The 21,435-nt window shown below is 37.1% G+C and overlaps 1 protein-coding gene across 5 annotated transcripts in view; it reads right to left on the reverse strand.

The window, feature by feature from the left end:
- Positions 1-23: 23 nt before the first annotated feature.
- The window catches only part of TASOR (transcription activation suppressor), a 33,252-nt gene continuing 11,840 nt past the window's right edge, over positions 24-21,435 (reverse strand). Inside the window, exons 6-23 of one of the 5 annotated variants that reach the window (XM_076346289.1) lie at positions 20,971-21,129; positions 19,959-20,086; positions 19,275-19,306; positions 18,470-18,575; positions 17,955-18,058; positions 17,740-17,843; positions 17,429-17,501; positions 17,183-17,257; positions 14,843-15,559; positions 12,645-12,823; positions 10,033-10,177; positions 4,234-5,177; positions 3,355-3,477; positions 2,617-2,776; positions 1,830-1,938; positions 1,486-1,664; positions 1,241-1,399; positions 24-580 (exon numbers count right to left, since the gene is read on the reverse strand). In XM_076346289.1, the coding sequence (XP_076202404.1) occupies positions 24-580; positions 1,241-1,399; positions 1,486-1,664; positions 1,830-1,938; positions 2,617-2,776; positions 3,355-3,477; positions 4,234-5,177; positions 10,033-10,177; positions 12,645-12,823; positions 14,843-15,559; positions 17,183-17,257; positions 17,429-17,501; positions 17,740-17,843; positions 17,955-18,058; positions 18,470-18,575; positions 19,275-19,306; positions 19,959-20,086; positions 20,971-21,129 (4,053 nt within the window). Of the gene's footprint in view, positions 861-1,240; positions 1,400-1,485; positions 1,665-1,829; positions 1,939-2,616; positions 2,777-3,354; positions 3,478-4,233; positions 5,178-10,032; positions 10,178-12,644; positions 13,088-14,842; positions 15,560-17,182; positions 17,258-17,428; positions 17,502-17,739; positions 17,844-17,954; positions 18,059-18,469; positions 18,576-19,274; positions 19,307-19,958; positions 20,087-20,970; positions 21,130-21,435 lie in introns of all 5 variants that reach the window. The other 4 variants (XM_076346288.1, XM_076346287.1, XM_076346291.1 and 1 more) reach the window with 4 other exon arrangements.

The raw sequence follows: 21,435 nt of genomic DNA on the forward strand, positions 1-21,435 counted from the left end.
CTTATAAAAAGAGACTTACGAGTTTATTTCTGTTTCGAATATGGTCTGGCAGAATCACAATTTACATCCCAACCACCAGGCGATGACGACTTTTCTGTATCCATGCTCTGACTGTAAGCAGATAGAAAGTAATTGCCCCCTTCTTGGTTTTGACTTGCAGAAGAAATCGGGTATGTTGTTCCCAGAAAAGTCTGATGAGTGAGTACATTAAAGTGACTGAACTGATGGGACATGTTTAATTGTCTGCTATAAACTTGGAAGTTATTGAAAGGAGCTTGTTCAACTGAATTGTGTTTTTCTCCCTCAGCAGAGCACGTTGTAGAAACTGGAGTAATTGGTTGTATCTCTTCCAAGTCAATTTTAGAAGTCTTTTCCATCAAGCCAGTTTGTGCTTCAGGAGATAGCTCTGTAACTGATAAGCAGCTTGCTTTTGCATCTACTCCATGTGAGCCCTTGGCCTCTGTCTGCAAAGCTTCCAAATGAGTATCAGAGGCATCATGGCAGATTTCTATTTGTGATGTTTCATCCCCTGAATCCAGAGACATGTCCTCCTCATCCTTTTCATCGTTTTCTACAAGAACTACATTAAAAAAAAGAGAAAGTCCTATTCTATTGAAATACACACTTTTGTTAGAAAAGCTATACACTACTCACAGAGTGTTACGCTTCAGGTCTGTAAGTCCAATATCACTTAAGTCTTGGTCTTCCGCCACTCTTGTTCACTTACTCAACATACACACTTAACCCTCTGTGTGAGTGTCCAGTTACTCCAATGCTAAAAGCTTCTGCGCACTGTGTTCATGTTTAGTGTTGGGAAATCCCAACTCCCAGCTCCAAAGGGGTTAATGTCAAAACAGCATCTAAAGTTATACAGTAGGTGAGTATTTGATCAGACAATCAAAGGAGTACAATTACTGACATCTCAGTCCTTTTGTTACAGTTTCTAAAAGCTATCATTAAGTTTATCCTTTTCCTGAAAGCAGGCGGTTACACCACTTTGGCACATGTCTAACTTTCTTGAACACCACATTAGCCTGTAATTCTGTATTTAAGATTGCCTTTGGTGCTCCATCCCAGCTACTTCCCCCCCCATCATTTAAAAGAGAAAAAGTAGCCTGAGAGATGGGTTTTCCTTGCCAACTGTAGTGTTCATTTACAAGAGTAAAGGCACGCTATTTCAAGGACCTCCACCCCCCGCATCTAATTAGCTAAAGAAAGCGTTAAGTGTGTTTATTATTACCTGATTGTCTTTTGTGAGCATCAGAGGGAGGAAGGCTGTTTTCTTCAGTAACCGAGTTGTGATACCCAACCAGACTTTTAAAATTTTGCATAAAGTCATCAACGGTAGCAACCACTATTCCATTATCAACATAATTGGAAAGTGTTTTGAGATTCTTTTCTAAATACATAAGGGGAGATTTTGTGTTAGTATTTAGCACCTGTTACCAAAAGAGGGAGAGAAGTATTCATAAATTCTCATTTTACCTGTTAAGAAGACAACATGTCTCTGCTGTATGTTTTGAGCCTGAAGCCTGATAAGACACTCTAATTCTGGAGCATTTCGAGTTTGAGAATCACAATTGTGGTAAGACAGAATCTCAACCAAATGCTTCTTTTGATAGGTATTCAGAAGGGTCAGCAGACTCAGGGCATTAGCATTCATTCTGTAATGGGGGGGAAAAAGCGCGCTATTAGAAAGATATTTGATTTAAGGTCAGTCTAAATATTAAGTCAGAAGACAAACGTGTCAGTTCTACTTAATTGGGTTTTGGAGAGCATAATTAAAGCCAAAGCGTTTTAACAACCAGTATTTGAAGAACGCTACTCACCTCCCCAGCTCTTTAAGTTTTTTTTGTATTTTGCAGTGGACTTTCCACTGCCATTTCCCATCTGGGGTGTTGAGATCCTCCAGAAACTTTAAGAACTGTTTTAGTTTATCTGTTTTGGAGATATTGAATAGAAGTTACGTTTTGTGGTAAGCAAACTGAAAATACTGCTTCAGTATATACATAAAGCTTCTCTCCCTTTTCATCGAAGTACAGTTACACAGCTATGAACGTTAGCCTAGTACTTTAGGTTTTCTTCCTAGCAGATTAGCCAACAACAGTATTCCAAAACTGAGCTGCTTTTTTGTAGGCCAGATGCCTGACAGGGGTATCTGCATACATACAAGCTGAATTCAGTCATACATGGACTGCCTTGCTAAAATACCTATTTAAAAAACTGGTAACTTCGTTAACTATTCAATTTCAAATAAAGAAAAAGTGAAAAAAATGATGGTTTTCAGTATTTTTTTAATAGCATATTTGTGGATTGAGCAGTAAGGAATAAAAGGTTCCATATACATAACTACACAATCTAACACAAACTTAGAAAGACAAGATTTCCAAGTTCACATGTTCCCCAGAAACATGTTCTCCCAGAAGGCCATTGAGGTAAGAAAAGAGACTGAATTAGCTGAAGTTCTCAGAAAAAAACTCACAAAAAATAGATAGCAGACTTGAAAATTACAAGACTTGATTCTTCACTGCGATGAGCGTGGCATCTCTCTCATATGCTAAAGCGTTAGGCTTTTTTTTGTCTGTGTTTTAAAGCTTCAGAAAGCATCACGCTTACCTGTAGTGACGGACTCTGGATTAAGGACAGATTCATCTGACACAACAAAACCACCAGACACAAACAATTCATTGTAAGTGTGATTTTTCACGTCATCCAAACTATCGACACCCGCAAAGCTGACACAAGAAAGCCTCTTCAAAGTTACTAAGCCAGGTATCTGTTTAAAAATGTTATAAATCAGAGATGAATACCAAAGGTCATACAAACAAAAGGAACTACAGAACTTTCCTACTTACTAATACCAAATACCAAACTTCAAAACACACTGTCAAAGAATTATTATTGTTTCCCTTGCCCTGGGAGGTGCTCTCTCAAAAACATTACGGGAATGAGACAATGGAAGTTGATCACTTAGAATAATTTCACTTTCTGTCCAGCACAGGTTCGTAAGGCACAGCTGTCAGGAATACCCAAGGTAATCCGAGAGCTGCCTTCACTTGCCATTACAGCATCACAGAACTAGAAGCAGAACTACCTAGGCCTCTGTACAACTTTACAGCTACTAAGAATAAATATGCATTAGCACATATGTGGAGGTGGAAGAAGTTACAGGTGTATGATGGAACAAGACTAGATATTCACCACAACCATTTGTGTTTCGTCAAATGGCAACTAAATACAGGACACTGTTTAAATGCTGTGTTGTTATGAGAAAGTAGCCCTGCTCAAAATGAGCTCATCTAACTACATTTTAACAATAGCTTTCTATAGTACACATTTACTTATGTGAAATACCTTATGGATGAGGTTGGCGATGTCTTCATTTTGGATAATTATCAACAGTTTATCTAAAGCAGCTCTTCTTTTAAGGAACTGTTCTGGATGGCACTCTGTATTACCTAACTTTGTAAGGTATTCCTAACACCACAGAAAGAGAAGATGGTCAAGAAAAAGTGCACAGGTAGTTCAGCCAAAACAATCCCCACACGATGACCACGTCAAAGAAGTTTTCCACTCAAATGAGTCTCAGAGGGACTGGTTTCCTTGTCTTTCAGATACGTTAATCGGAAGGGTGGAGCAACACAGAAATAGGCTCTTTCAGCAAGTCAGTCATTCTTACAGAATCGCACATAAACGGCCAACTGACAGTCTATCAAAACCGCATGAGTTTTCAAGTAAAGCCAGAAGTTTTTATTATTTCACTTTCCTCTTCTACATTTTCCTACAGAAGAACAGTAACCTCCAAAAGTTACCTGTACTATTGACTGGAGAGGAAGGGGGAAAAAAAAAAAAACAACCAACCAACCCCAAACCACACACACTGACTTTTCATATATTCTTTCTAAAATGGTAAGCCATCATGTTTTTGCCCTTGTTCTTTTTTTTTCCCCGTAAGGCTACCGCCCTGGCAGTATCTTCAGAAAGAACCAAATTACAGCTTGTTCTGCTTTCCAACTATAAGAAAAAGACTTACATAAAAGCTAAATATAAGCAAGACTACCTCAGAACCTCAAACAAGAAATGGGACAGGACAGCCTACTTTCACAATTCAACCTTTTTGGAAACAAATTTCAGACTACCTTATGTTTGCAAGTCCAGTTTTATACATTCTGATTTGAAAGGCACTCTATTCTATTGTAACACCAAAGAGAGGTTGAACTAGAATATACTTACCTTGATTTCTTTGCAGAGAATGCTTTCCTCCTCTTCATGAATATAAAATTTCACAGTGTTTTTCTGTACATCTTTAATAATTTTGACCAAACTGTTAAACACTTCAGGTTTTAACTGGCTTATAAAATCAGAAAGGGCTGGTTGGGTTGAAATGCTTAAGTTCTCTGGGGATTTCTGTGTCTTTTCTGGTGGTTCCATCAGATCACCACTGGAAGAGGTCTGATCAGATGTCAACATATCCTCCGTTTTAGCATTCACATGATCTATTTCCTCCTTCACTAAGGGTAAGCTTGACGAACGCTGCTCATTAGAATCCGGATCTTCCACCACATTATTACACAATGGCTCTGATAACAATGCCGTGTCAGAGTCCCTGCAGACAGGTAACGTGTCGGGTGGAGGATTCAGTGCAGCGCTACTAACCGCTTCTGCTGATTCAGGACTAGAATAGATTGGTGGGGTACGTCTAATGCACGAAGAGGACAAAATAACACTATTCAACTTTTCACTCAGTGTCTCTATATATTCTTGGACAGAAATCTCTGATGCCTGTAAACATATGTATTCAGAAAGTCTCATTATCCTCTCCCGGGCAGAGAAGACTGGTGTGGACATACCACTAACATAAGTAATATTCTTTTGCTGCAAAATTTCCTGAATCTTTCTTGCAAAGAGATTATATTCTTCTAATAGTGTAGTCTCTATTATTGCACTAATGGAATGCTTAGTTGTAAAAGGGTGATCTGCTAGCCCACACTGATCTTCAAGTTTCTCCACTTGTCTTGTATAAAGTCCATCTTCTGCTGTCCCCTTTTGTGTGTCTGAAAATGGAGAGTATGGAAACTGATAATCAGAACTTCTCTGTCTACTTATTACCCGGGGGTCATTAGGAAAGGCATCCTTTGGCGGTAAATACACCAGTGGTTCTTCTGGTGATTTCAGACCTATATAGGAAGAGTTAATCATCATCATCTCATGTCTGAAAGTCATACACAACTGATATACTAAAACCTCCAAAACACAATTTTAAAACAGCATTACTGTTGTGCCTCCCCCCTCCAATCAAATTAAATCCAAAGACTCAAGTGCTACTGTCTGCTGAGGTACAGAAGCACAGAAAATTTAACAGCTCCTAAGACGGTAGAACAATAAAGTCAAAGTGTGCTCAAAAAGCAGAACACAAGTAATTTTCCCAGAGATAACATCTAATTAAGCATAACAGGAACTGCCTTAATTACAAAAAAAAAAAAAAAAAAAAAAATCAAATTAGAAATCAAGCAGGGTGACAAATTATTCAAATATTTTCATTTGCTACTAGGTTATAATCCTCAGACTTTCAGAAGGCTTATTCTAGCCACACACTACCTTATGGAGTTACGACTGCAAACTGCAAGCTGCATGTCTGATGTTGCAATTGAGAAGAGAAGATTTTTTGCTTAAAAAGGTAGGACATGAGTCTTACAGTAATTATTGAAACCCAGAATCAGTTACGCTGCAAGGAGTGCTGAAAGCCTCTCATAATCCAAACTTCAGATCATCTCTGCAGCACTCCGTTTCTTCACCATCCACATTAAAAAATATGGTTTTCTTTGGTTTTAAACCAAATTTAACACTTTGTTGCAATTAATGATATATATACACACACACACAGGTATTTCAGACACATACAGGTATTTCAGTATATATCTGTTCCATAAATACTTCAGAGGAGGTTTTCTCTGTTGGTTTTGTTTGAGGGTTTTTTTTGGGTTTTTTTAAGTGTTGTATTATTGTTAAAGCTAATACAGTTGTAAGCAGAAAACCAGATTTCTGGAACAGAAACAATAACCAAAATAGTATAGACAGTTTCTAAAAGTTAGTGTTCTTTTGGAATGCAGTCGGTTTTGTAGCCAGTTAAAAAAAGTTGTATTCAGTCTCTAATTTGATCACGTCCATCCAGATCTAAGAGGAAAACACGTGCCACTAACAGGATCCCTTTTTCAAGGTGACAGTATCACCACCTCATAGTTACTTTATGCCACTAGAGTTACACAGAGAAACCAGAAATGCGGTTCCATTTTATTTTCCTTATCAATGAAACGCTATGTTCTTTCTCCATCCTTCAAAGCACATCCTTTGAGTCAACCCAAATTTCTAGTTTTCTTTAAAAGCACTAAACAGAGATATAAATCAGGTTATTCCAGTTAGTTCCACTCTATTTTATTCAAACCTTTCTTCTGTTGCCCTGTACCTTCAGTGTTGATCTACGCCTTTTGCATACACAAGTATATTAATTTTAAAAGACTTTCAAGAGTGAGTCATAAAAGACTCATTCAGTACCAAATTATAATGCTATTATTATAATTATTCCAAATTATAATGTTAACAGAGTAAACTTAGTTTAAGCTCGTTCGATACACAGGGTACTTAAGAATACATTATGTATCTCATTCTTCTGGAGCTGCTCAACACTTACAAGCTACACCACTATTGTAATCAAGAAATATTGTACTATAAGCAAGTCTTAGTAAGAAGATTAAAAGCTATACTATGGCTTTACATTTGGGGCTATTTTTATAACTTCTCACATTTTAATACAGCTAATCAGTTGCATACCAGTTTTTACTAATGAAATTTTGTTCTGTGGCTCTCCTGCCTGCATCCCCAATACAGGTAAAATTTCAAATCCTAAGGTTATTGAAAAAATTAATATACAATCCACTCATCCTGATTTGATGGAAAGTCTCTGTAACAATTATATTAGGAAAAAAGTTTTCAAGATATATATGATTAAGAACTGATTAGGTTATTCTTCAAAGGTTATTATTTAAAGTTTTCCAGAAAGAAACAAACTTTGTTGGGTTTTTTTTTTGTTTTGTTTTGTTTTTTTTTAAGCCTTTGTTTTTACTAAAAGTTTTAATTTAAAAACGTTAAGCAGAATTTAAACAGAAAAATATATTGCTGAGTATGAAATCCCAAATATTTTCTAACATGTAAAAAACAGGATTAAAAAAAATAAAAGGATGATTTAAACTAAAGTTACCCTTATTTAAATAAAATTCTCTGAAGGTGGCATCCTTCATAGATCTACACCTTTGGGTCACAAGGCTTCACAAAAAACAAATGCAGGAGCAAGGAGCAAAACCCAAATAAACAAACGGTCCAACAACTATTAAAGTATGATTTATGATTTCAAACATACTCTTTGTTGGTAATACCTTGTAACTGGATGTGTCAAAGAAACCCAAAAGAGAACTGCCTGAAAACAATTTCAGAAAGAACAGCTGTTTAAGAGCTGCCGAAGTAGTTCCTTGCAGATTAAGAGTCAAATTCTTCACTGCTTAAGAGAGGTCCTTCTACAGTGACTCCAGAAAGAGGATTCTTGGGTAAATTTTGAAATCAGAAATTCAACCACCACCTGACAAAGAAAGCCTAGAACATTCTGTTTCTTCATAGCCAAGATGAATGTTATCAAAAGCCATCGCTTTTAAGAAAGTCTACTAATGCATTAATCTTCTCTTACAAGAGAAGGAAGAATAAGCAAGAACAAACACCATTTTTGCGCTTAATGTCTAAAGCCAAAGAAGAGTCTCAAATTCAAACCAAAACTGAGTTAGGATGGGTTTGTTAAAACACACATGTGCCCAAGTTAGCTTTAAAAAATAAGACTCAGGTTTGCTTACCACTGTCAAAAGTTTAGATTATGTAATCATGAAGAAATGAACAATTACATGATACAGAACTAGTCCAGACAAGTTGAGGACCTGTGAACAACTATCTCCTCCACCACTTTCTGATGTTGTCAGGGAAGAAGCAAGACAACCCCCCCCCCTCCTCAAGTCACAAACTATGAAGAGTTAAGTTCTTAAAAGTAAGTTTAGCTGAACATGATCCCCGTATCAAAAGTAAAACATATTTTTGTTTAAAAAAGAGAAAAAAACAAGAGGTTGCCAATTTGCCTTCCTGCAATTGTGCAGAGATGAAATAGAAAGATTGCTGTCCTCTGAATTCCTTTCTATAGCTACCTTGCTACAAAAATGAGACACATGGAGAAGCCATCAGATTTAGAAAGCAATCAGTTTCAGAACAGAACAAAGCTTCCTTTCAATTATATTACTGAATTGATCTTAATTCCCTAGAATAAAAATTCAAATCCCTCTAGAAGATACTATACAGGAAGGTATGCCCAGTAAAAATTGAGTGCCAGTAGCCCAAAACATCAAAGGCTCTTTTGACTCTCCTACAACCTTCTTTATGTACCTTCAATAAAACGAGTCCACTTGCTGAATAACACATTACTGATCTAATTTTCTGATGCAAATTCAATACCAGGTGAGAATACGAGCTGCTCAGTAGTTCAGGCCATAATGACATGCAAACTGTCCACCCACTCTTCTCACCTGTTCGTTTATCTTCATGTTTTTACAGCTGATCCTCTTGAACTCTTCCTGCCCCTCCTGAAGGACAGCAGCAGTTAGCATTTGTAGAGTTTCTTGGTATTGATACAGCACCTTTTACATGATCGTATTGCAGAGCTAGCCAATACTTATTGCAGCAAGAGCCGATTTGAAGAACTGACCTCGTAGAACTCAAGAAATCCAGTGATGCTCAACAATCTCTTTCATCTCTAAAGTACAGCACTTCTCCCTCTCAGAAGACTTCAGAGAAATTTTTTTCTAGTAAGTTTGTAGTCTCACAGATGACTGTGCAACGTGTCAGTCAATTGACAAACCCTTGCATGAACTCCCACGTCCAGTTTTTAGATGCTTGATCATCCACTTAACTAGTGATCTCAGCAACCATATCCTCATCTATATGCACAGCGGCCATTTCCTCCAGGAGTAAAACAAATAATGTCCTATCCAAACAACTTCAGTCTCCATACTCTGTAACTTAGCAAAATATCAGAACGCATTTTTGATGTTTGGCCCTTAAAAAAAGTGCAGAAAACATTATCCAGAATTACCCTGTCATTTCGTTGAAAGGCCTATGAATACCGTGAAGAGAAACCCGTTTCCCCTGTCCTCCTCCCTTCTCAGCCAAACAAACAAAAAAGAGCTGCTGAACTACAGAACTGGATGGAGGATATCAAAAGTGTCCAAGAGACAGATTCCAGCATTCCTGGAACACAATCAGAAATCAGTAAGTTTTTACTCAGAGAATGCAGTTAGCAAATTCTATCTGGATTTAGTCATAAGATGACTTGATTTGTAGCCTTGAATTCAGAGCTCTTGATGCCAATTCCTACAGCCCAGTTTCCACATTCTTCAAATCCCTGCTTTTATGCTCTCCCAAGACTTGACACTGTTGACTCATCAACAGTGAAGCTGAAGTAGAACAAGAAGCTTCTTCTCTAAGATTATTTAAGATTTAAATGTTTAGATAAGGACGAAGACTTTGAAGCACTTCCAGTAGAAGGGCTTGATGCAATAAGTAGACGACTACTTTCTATAAGAACACATTTTTCATTACTTTTCTGGATTACTAGTTGCAATTATCTGCCCGTCCAATCTTTCAGCAGAACCTAGCAAGTTCAAACACTGAATTTGAATCAGTTATGTACCTCACCAGATAAATACTCAAGCATTCACATTTCTAAATTATGTCAGTATATACCCAAAGCAACATACTCCACCAGTATCTGTTTTCATCCAGCAGATTTCGGTATTAATCAAATATCAGAAACAACTACATAGGCTATATATATATATGCTTGTGTACCAACATGTGACCCAAGAATGGGATCTATGAAAGATACAAACCTTTTGAACATGTTTTCATTTGCTATTTGTAGCAACGTAGGAGTTAAACCCATCTTACCTGTAATTGGAATAAGTTTCCAGTGCATTCCAACTTCTCCTATATTATTTGAGTTGGAATGTTGCCTGCGATAAACGTGTTCTATAGGTGTACTAGGACAGGGACTGTAGTCTTCAAAATTACTTACACTTCCAGTGCTTGCTTCCTAAAAAACAATAAAAATTCTCAGCTCAAAACTTTTTTTTTGGTAGCTATTAAGCTTTTACATTCTGAATGTAGATAGTAAGAACGCAGCTGAGTTCACCAGCATACCGGCAATTTTGCTGTCAATGAAGTCAAGTAAAACTTGGAAATGTTTACATGAGGTACTTATGTATTTCATTTACCTGTTTGATAATTTCTGAGACAGATGTCTTTGCTGATGGTCTATCATTAAGTAAATAAGGCAGTCCTGAGCACATGCCTTAGAGTGCAGAAGCTGGGTGGGGCAGGGAGGAAAGGAGGCAAAGAGTGGAAAAAATTAGTCTGCTCCTTAGCCTTTTTCAGGCTGTTGTCTTGATAGCTGACTAAAGCCAGAAGATGCTGGCATTATTGAAGAACTGCCTGCGACTAGTATTAAGCCCTTGAACAATCCAATTTCATCTCACATTCCAGATGGTTAGAAGCAAAACAGCACAGAGATTACAGGTAGGACAAACTCTTTCCTGCTCCATGACTTAGAAACTGGGCTTTATGTAGAAGTATCAATAACAGAGATCATAGAACAACCACTCTGTAAAGTAATGTGATTGAGCAAGCAGCTGGGGCACTCTGAACCCTAAGAACAAGAGCCTTCTTCAAAGCGTGTTCTGCCAGTTATAAGCTGTCATGAAAAGTATGCATGGAAAACGTATACACCACTGCACTAAGAGGGCACATAAAGAAAGCTAGGCATGCATTTAAGTGCTCAGAATTTTTCAACTCTCCTCCCGCCAAAACTAAATAAAGCCAATTCCCCAACCATCTTTAACATCCATAGAGCATTTAAGACCTTCCACTATGCACGTTTCTTAATGCTTTCTCACTCAGACACAGCTAGAGGGACAGAAACAAGCCCATCAACTTTTCCACAGTACAAGACCAAAAGATGAGGATTCCAGGATCTTCACTTGCGCACCCAAGTGAGGGGCGTTTTCCTGCCCTATAAAATGCCTGCTACTATTAAGTAGGAGAGGGAATACACTTTGAAGAGGCTGGACCAAGACCAATTCCCAAAACTGAAGCAGTAACTACAATTAGAGCAAAATGATGCTTGATGATTGTAAAGCAGTAAGAATCACTTTATTGACCCTGAGGTATTGTCACTAGAAAAGGTCACTAACTCACACACAGAAACAGTCAGCTGAGATAAGCTGTTGCCATTGGGGTTTTTTGTTTAAGATAATAGTCCAGAACCCATAAAGCATATTTAGTTTCCAAAGACAATTGACTTAGTTTTGCCAATCTATTCTAATCAAGATGACAGAGACAGCTATCATTAAAACAGCTCTCATTCTGCTTCTCTAGAGTAACTATTGATCACCCACAGATAAACATTCTTGTTTAAGATACCGCCAATCAACTCTAAATATCAAATACAGATTGCAATTTGACTTCTTTCACTTTGTTGCTTACGACAAGAAAGCAACAGGCCAAAAAAGTCTTGAAATTATACAGCCTATGACTGATATATTTATTTTTGGTTTGCATTTGGGGGGAGAAAAGGGAAGAATTCTGGGTGCATAAGCTTTGAAAGAGATTATCTCAACGTAGATCTGGGGGGACCCTTGTCAAAAAAAAGGCTTGTTTCTGTGCTCGAGATGGAATTTCATAATCATGACAGGTTGTCATATCCAAACCACCTATCAGGTCTGTAAGGTTGAAGACGAAGTAGCACACAATGATTAATGGCCTGCCCTGCAACCATTGCTGAGAGAGAATCCATATGGAACAGCAACTATTGCCTTATAACCTACTTCCAGAAAGAGTAACAGCTAGGCAGTAACTATGATGAGGAACTCTCAAATCTCTCCTTACTGTGCTTCAGGTTCAACAAACCTCAATACCCTACCCAGACCAAGAATCACCCCCGAAGGTGGAGGAAAATGGAAGACAATATGCAAGCTGTTACAGTAACACTATACCTGTTCCATGCAACAACTTCACAGACTGCTAAAAAAAACCCACCACCATAAGCAAGGTGAGAGCCAGAATAGCATGTCTTTTTTCTACAAGAGATAAAGGACAACTGCAAGGCTTTGGTCTCAGCAAACATGAAAAAACACCCTCATATACAGCACTCAGCAACAGAATGACAGAAGTTTTGCTGCCTGTTGCCGGAGCAGCTGCATATGACACTTATTGTAAAGCTAGCAAGGAAGACTAACCATGGTTGCTTTCCATCTTTCAGGTATTCTTAATTACAATTTTATTACAGAAGGAGTAGACATAAAGAACCAGGAACACACATCTTAAGAGTTAAGAAAATTTCCACATGCGCTCCTACCAAGCAGAAAAGCTTCTTCACAGAAAAGTTAGTGCTCATCTATGTTTACCTATGTAAAAAAATAGACTGGTTTTTTTTTCATTGTCATAAAATTTATGAAAATAGTACATTCATTATCAGCATCTACCTACATGGCAGTTTCACTTACTTTTAAACGTAGCGTGTGTTCAAGGCCTACTTCATTAGCTGAAAGCCGTAGATCAACATCAACAGGGTAGGGTAAGCATGCCACATCAGTTTCCAGTATCACTGGGCTCTGTGGGTCCTTAAAGTTAACATTTTCAGCCTGAGCAGTATTAGGAAGCTCATGATCATCTTTGTCCTGTGCTGGAATGGATTCATATTCATATTTTTGTCTCATATCCTCTTCAATTTCATCACTGCTTAATCCTAAAGCTTGATTTACAGACCGTGCCAACGATGAATCCAAGTGTCCTGCACTAGCTAGTGTTTCTAAAAGCAGTTTAATGAGGCCATGTGTGTCAGTAACAGCAGGGTCGGATACATCTTGCTGCCTCAAGTCAGTATCATGTCCACCAAGACCAGTATTAATTGAGAAAAGAGAGTGTGGCGAATCCGAGGTTCTGCCCCCTTAGAGTAGGGGGAGGAGGGGAAAAGTAATCCATTACTAAGTTTTAAAATAAAAGCAAAACCAGACCCCCCCCCAAACACCTACCACACACCCACAGTCTCACTCTTTAGCATCAATTCATACAGTACACATATTTATTAACAAAATTTTTTTAACAGGTAGATGTTGATAAAAAGGGCAGTTTCTAAAGCTAGTAGTCTCTCCTGATAAATAATTCAGGTTTTTTAGGTCACTCAATACCACGCTATTTTATGTTTTCATAGAAGTCACATACTATGATCTATGTATTTTATGGAAACCTTGCAGAATTCTCCATCACTTGTTGAGAGAAAAAGATTAGTTTGAGCAAAATATTTACTTCTCTCCATCCTATCACTGTTGCTCCAGAAGCTGATGAGTATCTTAATGCTTAACCTCACAAGTTATCTTAGACTAAGCGTCATTCTAAAACTTTACCATGCCTATTTATACTAAACATAACTTTAGAACAGCGTTATTATTCTTCTAGTCATCCCCTTGGATGAGTAAATACCATAGATATTTATTCTTCTTGAAAACAGACAGGCCAAGGAACTACTTTAAGTATCTGATGAACCCCTAACTCATCATATATGGAAATCTAATGATGTTTAGATACTTAAGCTCACAATATTTTAGGTAAAATTTTTTTGCAAGACAAACGAATTACTTTTAAGGTTATATAAAAACATGGAATTCAAACCATAGATAGATGTTGCTGTTTTGGTACCCGTGAATGAGTTAAGTCAAAATTTAGTTTTAAACAAATAATGTTCTGATTACAGCCAGGTAGAAATGCATTCACATATTTTACATTAACAAATCAACCTAAAAAGACCCTGAAGGTTCACAGACTTCCAAGAAGGAATCCCAAGATCTAGCAGGTAGCCTGCCCTCTGTCTCCTCCATCCACACATGCCAGCATCTTTTGTCCCTCTCAAAAGGGAAACTTATTCCTAAGATCAGCCACTTCATCTTCCAAAGTGATTCATGAACACATGACAGTAACTGGTGCTTGATGTAATTCCCCCTCTTCTTTTGTGCCACCCTTCTCTCCAATTTTCCCCCTTCTGAAGGAGGCCTACATCATTGCCTTGAGAAAAGGGTCAGGGAAACAGAAATCAAAGGGGGTTTTTTGGCAGATCTTAAGTAAGTATCATATAATATCTGTGATAATTATCTGAAGTTTGGATGTAGATAGTTTCATGTACAGAATAATTCAATCTTAATAATATTAGGTTGTTTCCTTTGTCCTATTACACACATTACTGCCTATTTCAAAACTTAACCGTGCTCATGCTTAGTTTAATTCTCCCCTTCAATCTAAATTTATTGGGTTTATGTAAGGTACTGGAGCCATAAAGAATTACAGCAATGCCTAAAGTCAAACTCCGCAAAAGACACTACAATATCAAGTCTGCTTAGTACTCTATATTAGAAAGTCTTTGGACAGTTCCACAGCTAAGGAAAGTCTTTGGAAGTCTGCCTTGTTTCCAAAGAGGCAGAACAAAAGCAGCTTCCATGACAAGTCCTGTTAACTTGTCTTCTAGAAAGAGGCAACCTACATAAAAATAAACTACATTTCTACTGATAGATCTCAGGCCAATGTTTAAATGAACTACCATGCATTAAAATATCCACAGTATGCAAAAAAAATTCACTCTATAAAGATTAAATGTTAAGTATGCTTTGAATTACAATGTTTAAAAAGGAACTCTAAACAAAGACTTTCTTACCTTCATACTGACAACTATTCTCTGAAGATTCACTCATTTTTAAGTATTTCCGCAAATTTTCAGACTGTTTTTCCAGCTTCCTTTTCAGACCACTTTTATTTCTAAGGTCTTCAGAATCAGAATCTCCACCTACATTTTTTTTCCTACACTGGATTAAGTTAATCAGTTCTTTCAGTCTATCGGGATCATAATCTCCAGAATGAGGCAGTTTTCTCTTGGCAGCAGTGGCTTCGTATTTTGCACGGATTCTCTTCCCACTTTTTGTGTTGGCAAAATCAGAGTCTTCTTCTGTGGCTTCATAATCTGAGATGGGACTGAACTGTTGAAGTTTCCGATTTCCCTCCATCAATTCCTTAGCTCTAGAAACAGGTAGTTGATATGCCTCACAACCAAAAATATAGTTTTGCAAGGAGCTGTCAATATGAGATTTATTTTTTGGAGCAGAATAAAGAAATTTTTTGTCATCCAACCGTGATTCATACCGATATAATACAAATTCTCTATATTTTCCAGAGCCACTACAGCATCTTTTCAAATACTCATTTATATACTTTTCCACAACAGCATTGAAATCTGCAGTAGCGTCTTTACGAGACTGGATTAAAGCAAAATGTAGAGACTGAATAAACTTTGTGAATTCTGGAATGATTTCCTGATTTTCGTGCAACACCATGGTAGTTGAATTTTTCTGTGTTCCAAATGGAACACTTTTTTGTGCTGCCATAGGAGAAAAGGGAATTCACAATTAAAATCAAATCATAAAGCTATAAATAAATGATGACTAATTAGCAATATTCAGTATTCTACATATTTGGTGAAACACAGTTTGGAATGACTGTGGAGAAATAACCCAAAATCCAGGAAAGAAATTTTTTTTGTGAAGTAACCAGCTTTAAAGCCTACTTAAAAGTCAACCTACTCGTGGTCATGATGAACTGCTCATTTTCATAATTTTTGTGGTAACCCATATCCTAGATACACATATCATTTCCAATTTAAACCACTTCACTGACCCTTCTAGAAGAAGGCCACTTCAAAGGCTTACTCAGGTTCACTAAGAAGCAGCGTAACAGCTTCCAGCAAGAAACAGGGGAAGCGTTACTCCTTCCTATGCAATCATTGTGCTGCTTCTAAGCTCACCGGACCCTTATAAAATGATTCAGCTCAGTAACCCAGCAGAAACCTATATAGTTTTTTCTGTTCCTTTACAAAGCAATACAACTCACTAAATCGAAGAGATGCAACAGGAGCACGTGCTAAGAACAGGATTTCCCTGTCCTGGGAAGCTGTTAGATCCTTTTACCACATCCTTGAAACAGCAGCTCAAGGAAGCTCTACGTTATATCCTTCTTTTATTTTATTTATTTATTCACACTCTTTCCCCCTTCCAATCACAGGCTGAAACTTTTCTCCATTCAACCACCTCTGAAGACTCAAACCAGTGATTAACCTTGTGTTTGACAGAAATTGGAGCTCACATCTCTTTGAAATGTCACAGTATCAAGAACTGGAGCATTTTTAAGGAACTGGCATTCACACAATTTAAATGTCATCTTGTATCATATCTCCTCTTACCCGATCTATAACTGTTTGAATTTTCACAATTGTTACTTAAGTAAGAAAAATGTAAGAGGTTTATTAAAATAAAAAATACAGAGATAAGAAAGCTGCCAAGACTTAGGACAAGAACTTCTTTGTAAAAGTGAAATGCCTGTAGAGAGCTATGTTTTGACAATATCACTTCTAACTCACAGCAGGCCAAAAAGGACTGCATTCTGCTGCTAGTACTACTTATTGCAAATTTCAGCTGTAAAAGATTAAAGTCTCATCCCAAAGCATTAAAGTTCGACTAAAGCCAAGTCCTTTCAGTCATCTTTTATTACCTGGTTGTATCAGTATTTTCTTTGCTCATTTACTCAGTTTATGGTGCATATCCCAATGCAAAAAAAAAAAAAAAAATTACAGGTACATTAAAGACTTTCAGATGTTTTGTCCTTAATGTTTTGATGGTTAAAGCAAGCCCTCAAACGTCTGAAGTGCAATGTATTACTAATGCATAGATCTCTTTGAATACTGATGCTCAGTTCTACTAGAATATACAATCAAGAAATCTGAACAAGGTTTTACTTTCTAAAATACGAACAAATGAACCTAAAATATGTAGTGTGATGATTACTTTTGTGAAGAAATAAACACTTTTTGAACACCATCACCATAACCAATGCAAACTGTTATTCCTAGTTTACACTGACAGGCCATAACACTACAAAGTCTTCAACAGAATATAAATGACATTTAAATAAGCATGTACACAACAGTCTCAACAGTGAACAAACTTACTTGAGCTCATTACACCTCTAGGTTCTGGAAACAGAAACAATGCATGTAGCATGCGGGGCCGTCCGGTTTGGTGGTCTAGAACACAAGAAAATAAAATCAGTTGAGGAGAAGATCACTATGCATCAAAAGTATTCAAAAACCCAACCTCCTTAAAAAAAAAAAAAAAACCCAAACAAACCCAAAACACCCAAAAAAACCCCCAAAACCAAAACCAACTCAAAACCAAAAAACCCAGAGTATGCATACCATAAGGGGACATCATTTGCCAAGGAGAAAGAAGAAAAAGAAATCCTCTGTCCAGAAGTGGTTTCACAAGAACCTGTTTTCAAGCAAAAAAAAGTATACCATTTCAGACAATCAAAGACATTTACTCACTATGAATACTCTTACTGTCTGCAAGCTAAATTCCATCATGGGTAGAGAAGTGCCCTGATACAACACTTAAGAATATGCCAGCTAAGGAATTCCAGCGAGATCATGGATCTTGTAGTATGCCTCAATTACTAGTTAGTAAAATTATTCTTAAAAACAGGAATAGTCAAATCTGTTGCACTCACAAGTTTCTCTTTCTCTAGTTTTTGAAGTAAACCCTCCAAGTGACTACCAGAACGGGACTTCTCCACAACTTCATAAAGGCTACAGTACATGCCGTTCTTCAACACTGACATGATACAAGGGCAGAAAGAGAAGGTAAGAAAAACAGAAACAGAATTGTAATTCAGAAAACTTTTTTAAATTCTGAATTTTAAAAAAATAAGCTATAACTATTTACCTTCTTTTGCTCCTAGGTAAGTTTCTTTATAGAACAACGCTGGTGAAATTTTTTTCTTCAATTGATCAATGCTCACAACTTTTTCAACCTCAAGCTTCTCAGGACTGGAGACAAAGGGTGGGGGGAGGGAGGAAAAAAAAAAAAAAAATAAAGACCTCTTTTTTTCCCCCCCATATTCCTACCCTCATTGACCAAAGAAGAACTATCAAATACACACTCTTAAAAATCAGTTCCTCGGACTAACTCATGAGCCAGTGGTGTTTATTCCTGCAAAGTCACTTCAAAGAAAAAAAAAAAAAAACAACCAAACAAAAGAGATGCTGACAGAGTTGTATGCATGAACTAAAAGCAGCTCTGGACACACATGACTCGAGTCTATTTTGATACATTTGAAGCATCTAGTCAATGTGCATTTTAGATTTTCATCTGAATATATCCAAAATTCACCAGTCTCTACTAGAGAAAGTTTTAACACAGCAATATTTTAAACTTATTCTTTAAACAGCAATACTCACAGCTTGCATGGAAGGAAAGGACGTGCTGCTGATTTCAAGGAAACGTGGCACAAAAGTTTGCCTTTATTCCAAAGCTGTCCCCTCCATAATGTATAGTTAGATTTATCTAAATTAAGATGGAGAAAGAAAGACTAAGTGAAACCACTTGCTAGGTGGGACTGAAAGGAAATGGCAGTAAAGAGGCTGCTGAATCTCCAAAAGCAGTTTAGGGAAAACTTCATACTAATACCAGACCAGACAATAATACGTTAAATAATAAGTTAAAAGGTAGCAGAAAGGGTGTTTACAATCCTATCTTGTTTTGACCTGCTCTGAGCAGAGTAAAGGAGGTTGGTATGTTACCTGTACCTGTCTATATAAGCATGTCCTTGATGCCAACATCAGTGGAATGATATCCTCTTTCCTTACCTTAACTGTCAACCACTTTCATACATAATAATATTTTGCTTGAATGAGATTCAAAAGAGAAACAGGTCAGAGGATCATATTGTTTGAAGTGCCACTGAACAGCATATTCGGGAACAGAAGATAAGTTCTTAACTATGCTATAAGTAGAAAAGACTTTTTATTTTGCTCAGGTCTGGTTTGTTCTGGTAAAAGAAGATACACATTAAGGTGTCTGTTCGATCATTCGATACCGGGAAGAGATGCCTGCAATCAGTATCGTACAGGATAAGACTCAGGTATACAGTCTGCATAACTAAGCAATCATTCCGGTTAAAGACAAATAAAACTACATGGGGAAGGAAGTCCAAAACCTTCCATGTCTATATCATAAAAGCAATAAATTTCAATTCATTCTTACCTGTACTTCGATCTGTGTTGAAGCTGTTTGATCTAACAAAAACAAGAAAGACAAAATAACTAGGTTGAGACAGAAACTTCTGGCTAATAAATTTTACATTAAGGGTATTTTATCAGTCTAACAAAATAGCGACACTGACAATTCGCTCTCTAACCTCAAGCTATCACTGCTGCAGCATCTTGTGCTATTTTAGATATCTTAACTATTCTCAGCGCTACATAGTACAGTCTCCACATCTGGATCCCTTCCTATCAGCATAGGTATCATATTGTATTTGTAATCAACTACCCATTTATATATTCTCGCCACAAGCAGTAAGACGACACCAGTGAAGAGTTCAGTGACAAAGTATACAGAACATTTTTTTAGAATGTTTGTGAACATTTTTATGCCTGTGAATTTCCTCAGTTAAGCAAAAAAACCCACTTTATACAGGGATTCCACCTCAGCAGAAGCTGACTAGATGAAAAGAGCAGCAGAACTGCTTCCTACAGGGGCCAGCCTGCTGCATAAAACCCATTTTGTCACGTCTTGCTTTGCATTAGAAGTATTTATTATGCTAAGTCCCTGTGACATGTCCATTCATTTCAGCACTGTTTATCTAAATCAATTCTAAGCTATTGCCAAGAGCTATGAATTCTTCATGTTGCATGTAGTCTTTCCAAAACTCATTTCCTAGCTTACCTTGATGGGGGCAAGAATTTTGGTACTTGCACCATTTCATCTTTGTAAGTAAATGAAACCACAGCATAAGGACAAACATGTCTTGGTCTTCGCCTTATCTCATCAAAGCCATATTCGTAAAAATAGTACTAGAAAAAGAAGTGAACACAATATTAAATTAGAAGTCTGGTAGACTGTATTTTGCAAATATACTAACAATCCATGACCTTTCTTCACTAAAAGGTGTACTCTGTTTCACAGGAATAGCTTACAAAATATACCTCATGGTGAATTATTTAAACAAACAAAGGGAGTTTGTTTGAAACCCATTATGCCAAACATTAACTGGTATATAAAACAAGTTATAGTTACTATAATAAATCACATCTATGTTCCTTTTACCAACAGCCTATTTCTTCAAAAGCTGATACCTAAAATAAGAAAGCTTTTAAATGTCGTTCTCTCATATGCTTTATAACACAATCAATTAAGGTAATTTTTTCCACCTTCTCCTCCCTCCTTTATCAAACACTGACAGGATGGACATGACTTCAGGAGCTAATGAAGAATGAAAAAATAATTTTGCAACAAGGGAAAAGGGGGGGGGGAGGGGAGGGGGGAAGCTGTTCTTTCCTAGCCAACGTTTTCCCTTTTAGAAGTCTCACTTAATGCCCACTAACCAGTTCTACTTTTACACTTCAAAATCCACACACTACCTTCCCTCCTCTGCAGCCTACATTCCAGTCACATGTACATTCCCCAGCTATTTCCTATTCCACCTACATCATAATCTGAAGGAGATCTTCTCCATCAGGTCCAGGTATATATAAGGGAAACAGGAGAGGATGACATGTTGTTCTGTAATTTCTAATACAGGCATCTGTGGGCTACTGCTAAACATACACCAAACTGCAGCTTTACAGGACATGCTCAGTATTTGTTATATCTTCAGTGATTTTTATCTCCTAATTTCAAAAGTTCTGTTTATAAAGTTCTTACACAAGAAGTTAACGCATGCTCAACTTTCCTCTACCTGAGTAAGTTCGTAGGCTCGATAAGCCAACAAGGAGGTTACTTTATTTGCATTCCTTGAAACATGACACTCATGCTTTGGTGTTGGATCTAACGCACTCTTTACTGTTGATTCCATTGCTTTCATACCGATGTGGTCATATATGCTTTTCATTTTTCCCTGTAATAGAGCAGAAGAATTGTAAGCATAAGCTTTTTCCTGAAAACTGGCAAATTGTTTCAAGTACCAAAGGAAATAAGAGCAGGGAAATGAAAACAGGCCATTAAAAAGAGCCATTTATAGAAGTACATTATTTTCATACTTTCAAAGAAAACAAGACATTTTCGCCTTTTATAAAAATCAGTTATGCTTTATTTAAGCTCAGTGTCAACATCGGATTTTAAACCTGGTAGGGTTCTAGTTTCTCTATAAGCAGATAATTGTGTAAATAGAAGTTCAATATGTTAGGTTAAAACCCCCTTTATT

The sequence above is a fragment of the Aptenodytes patagonicus genome, chromosome 8, assembly GCF_965638725.1.
Source record: "Aptenodytes patagonicus chromosome 8, bAptPat1.pri.cur, whole genome shotgun sequence".
Classification (NCBI taxonomy): domain Eukaryota; kingdom Metazoa; phylum Chordata; class Aves; order Sphenisciformes; family Spheniscidae; genus Aptenodytes; species Aptenodytes patagonicus.